Source organism: Austrofundulus limnaeus, unplaced genomic scaffold (genome assembly GCF_001266775.1).
Source record: "Austrofundulus limnaeus strain Quisiro unplaced genomic scaffold, Austrofundulus_limnaeus-1.0 Scaffold836, whole genome shotgun sequence".
Lineage (NCBI taxonomy): Eukaryota > Metazoa > Chordata > Actinopteri > Cyprinodontiformes > Rivulidae > Austrofundulus > Austrofundulus limnaeus.
The window spans coordinates 174,357-176,048 of record NW_013953238.1 but is presented as its reverse complement, the minus strand read 5'-3'; the positions used below and the strand labels follow the sequence as shown (position 1 = coordinate 176,048).

Here is a 1,692-nt window from a genome sequence, read left to right as displayed (position 1 = left end):
TTATTTTACAGTTAAAATAAATTTTTATCAAATAAAGTCTAACGTTACAACTAATCATAGATCCCTTTAATGCTTTTTACTTAGTTTTTTGTTTTTGCTCATGTAAAACTTGAAGTTGCAGAGATTTTGTGTTGTCAAAGTGATGGTTTGGGGTCCCTGCAGGGCCGTTCCATCCCTGCCTGCGTCTCCTCGGCAGCTGGATGATCCGAGGCGGGGTGTGGCTCATGGCGGCCGTCTCATTGGTCGGCAACAGCCTGGTCATCCTGATCGTCTTCTTCTCTCCGGCCAGCTCGGCCACGCCCCCCAAGCTGCTGATTGGCCTGCTGGCTGTGGTGAACGGCCTGACGGGAGTGTGGGGCGGCTGGCTGGCGGCGCTGGATGCCTGGACCTTCGGCAGCTTCTGGAGGTTCGACGGCAGAGCCAGAGACGAGCCGAAGGTTTGAGCTTCGGCTGATTTAAGGTGTTTGTGCTGCAGGTTCGTGGCGAGGTGGGAGAGCAGCTTCCTGTGTCGCCTCAGCGGCTTCCTGTGCGTGTTTGCGTCTCAGACGGGACTCTTCCTGCTGACGCTGGCGGCGTTGGAGCGATGCCTGGCAGCCAACGGCGCGGCGAGAAGCAATAAGAACGACGGCAGAAACGGTGAGGAAACGTCAGCCGAAGAAAAACGTGAAAAATAAAATCCTTCGTCTTTAACTTCGGTTTCTCTGCAGGTCGCTCCTCCTCGCCGCTCGTCCTCCGTCTGTCCGTCGGTCTGTGCTTCCTGCTCGGCGGCGCCGTCACGCTGCCGCCGCTGATGGACGGGCGCGGCAGCACCTCCTTCTGTTTACCCCTGCCTTCCTCCTCCTCCTCTTCCTCAGGGGCTTTCTCCGTCTCCCTGGTGCTCTTCGACTCACTCTGTTTCCTCGCCATGACGCTCGCCTACATTCACCTTTACTGCCGTGCCAACAAAGCTCCGCCCCCTTCAGAAGAGGAGGCAGCGCTGACCCGTCACGTCACCTGGCTGCTCTTTGCCGACTGCCTCCTCTTCCTCCCCGTGGCCTTCCTCTCCTTCTCCTCCCTGCTGAGGCTGCACGTCGCTGGGCCGGAGGCGGCGAAGGGGGTGCTGCTGYTGGTGGCGCCGCTCCCCGCCTGCGTCAACCCGCTGCTCTACCTGCTCTTCAGCCCGCTCGCCAGGGAGGAGCTGCTGGCGCTCAGCAGGTGCACCTGCGTGGAGGCGGGGCCTCTGACGCCACGACGAAGACGAGCGGCCGAAGGACGGCAGCTGGGTTCTACGGACGACGACGACGTGGAGAAACAGTCGTGTGACTCGACGCAGGCGCTGGTGGGGGTCGGAGGCGGGAAGGAAGAAGGGGAGGGGGCGGGGCCAGGAAGAGGAGGGAGCAAGACGCAACAGTCGAGGGCGTTTGTCGCCAAACGTCTCTGAGCAAATTCAGAAAACACAAACAAGGCTTCGATTTATGGGATCAATTTAGTGCCAACAGGAAGTGAATCTAAATGTGTATAATCTGAAACTGCACGCATTGGTTTGAAAATAAATTTTACTAAATTGAAACTGAATTTAAAGTTTTGTATCTGAATTAATTTGACCTATATGTAGAAAATGTTACATTTACATGACATCATGGATCACATATTGATCAGATGCTGCTGCTGACTGATCCATGATGTGACGTAAATGTAACATTTTCTACATAT

At 55.6% G+C, this 1,692-nt stretch overlaps 1 protein-coding gene across 1 annotated transcript in view; it reads left to right on the top strand.

Moving 5' to 3' along the window:
- The window catches only part of LOC106532835 (leucine-rich repeat-containing G-protein coupled receptor 5A), a gene marked incomplete in the record, with an annotated part of 45,203 nt that extends 43,649 nt beyond the window's left edge, over window positions 1-1,554 (top strand). Inside the window, 3 exon segments of the mRNA XM_014028991.1 lie at window positions 159-406; window positions 476-636; window positions 708-1,554. Coding sequence (XP_013884445.1) covers window positions 159-406; window positions 476-636; window positions 708-1,420 — 1,122 coding nt within the window.
- Between the last annotated feature and the right edge of the window lie 138 nt (window positions 1,555-1,692).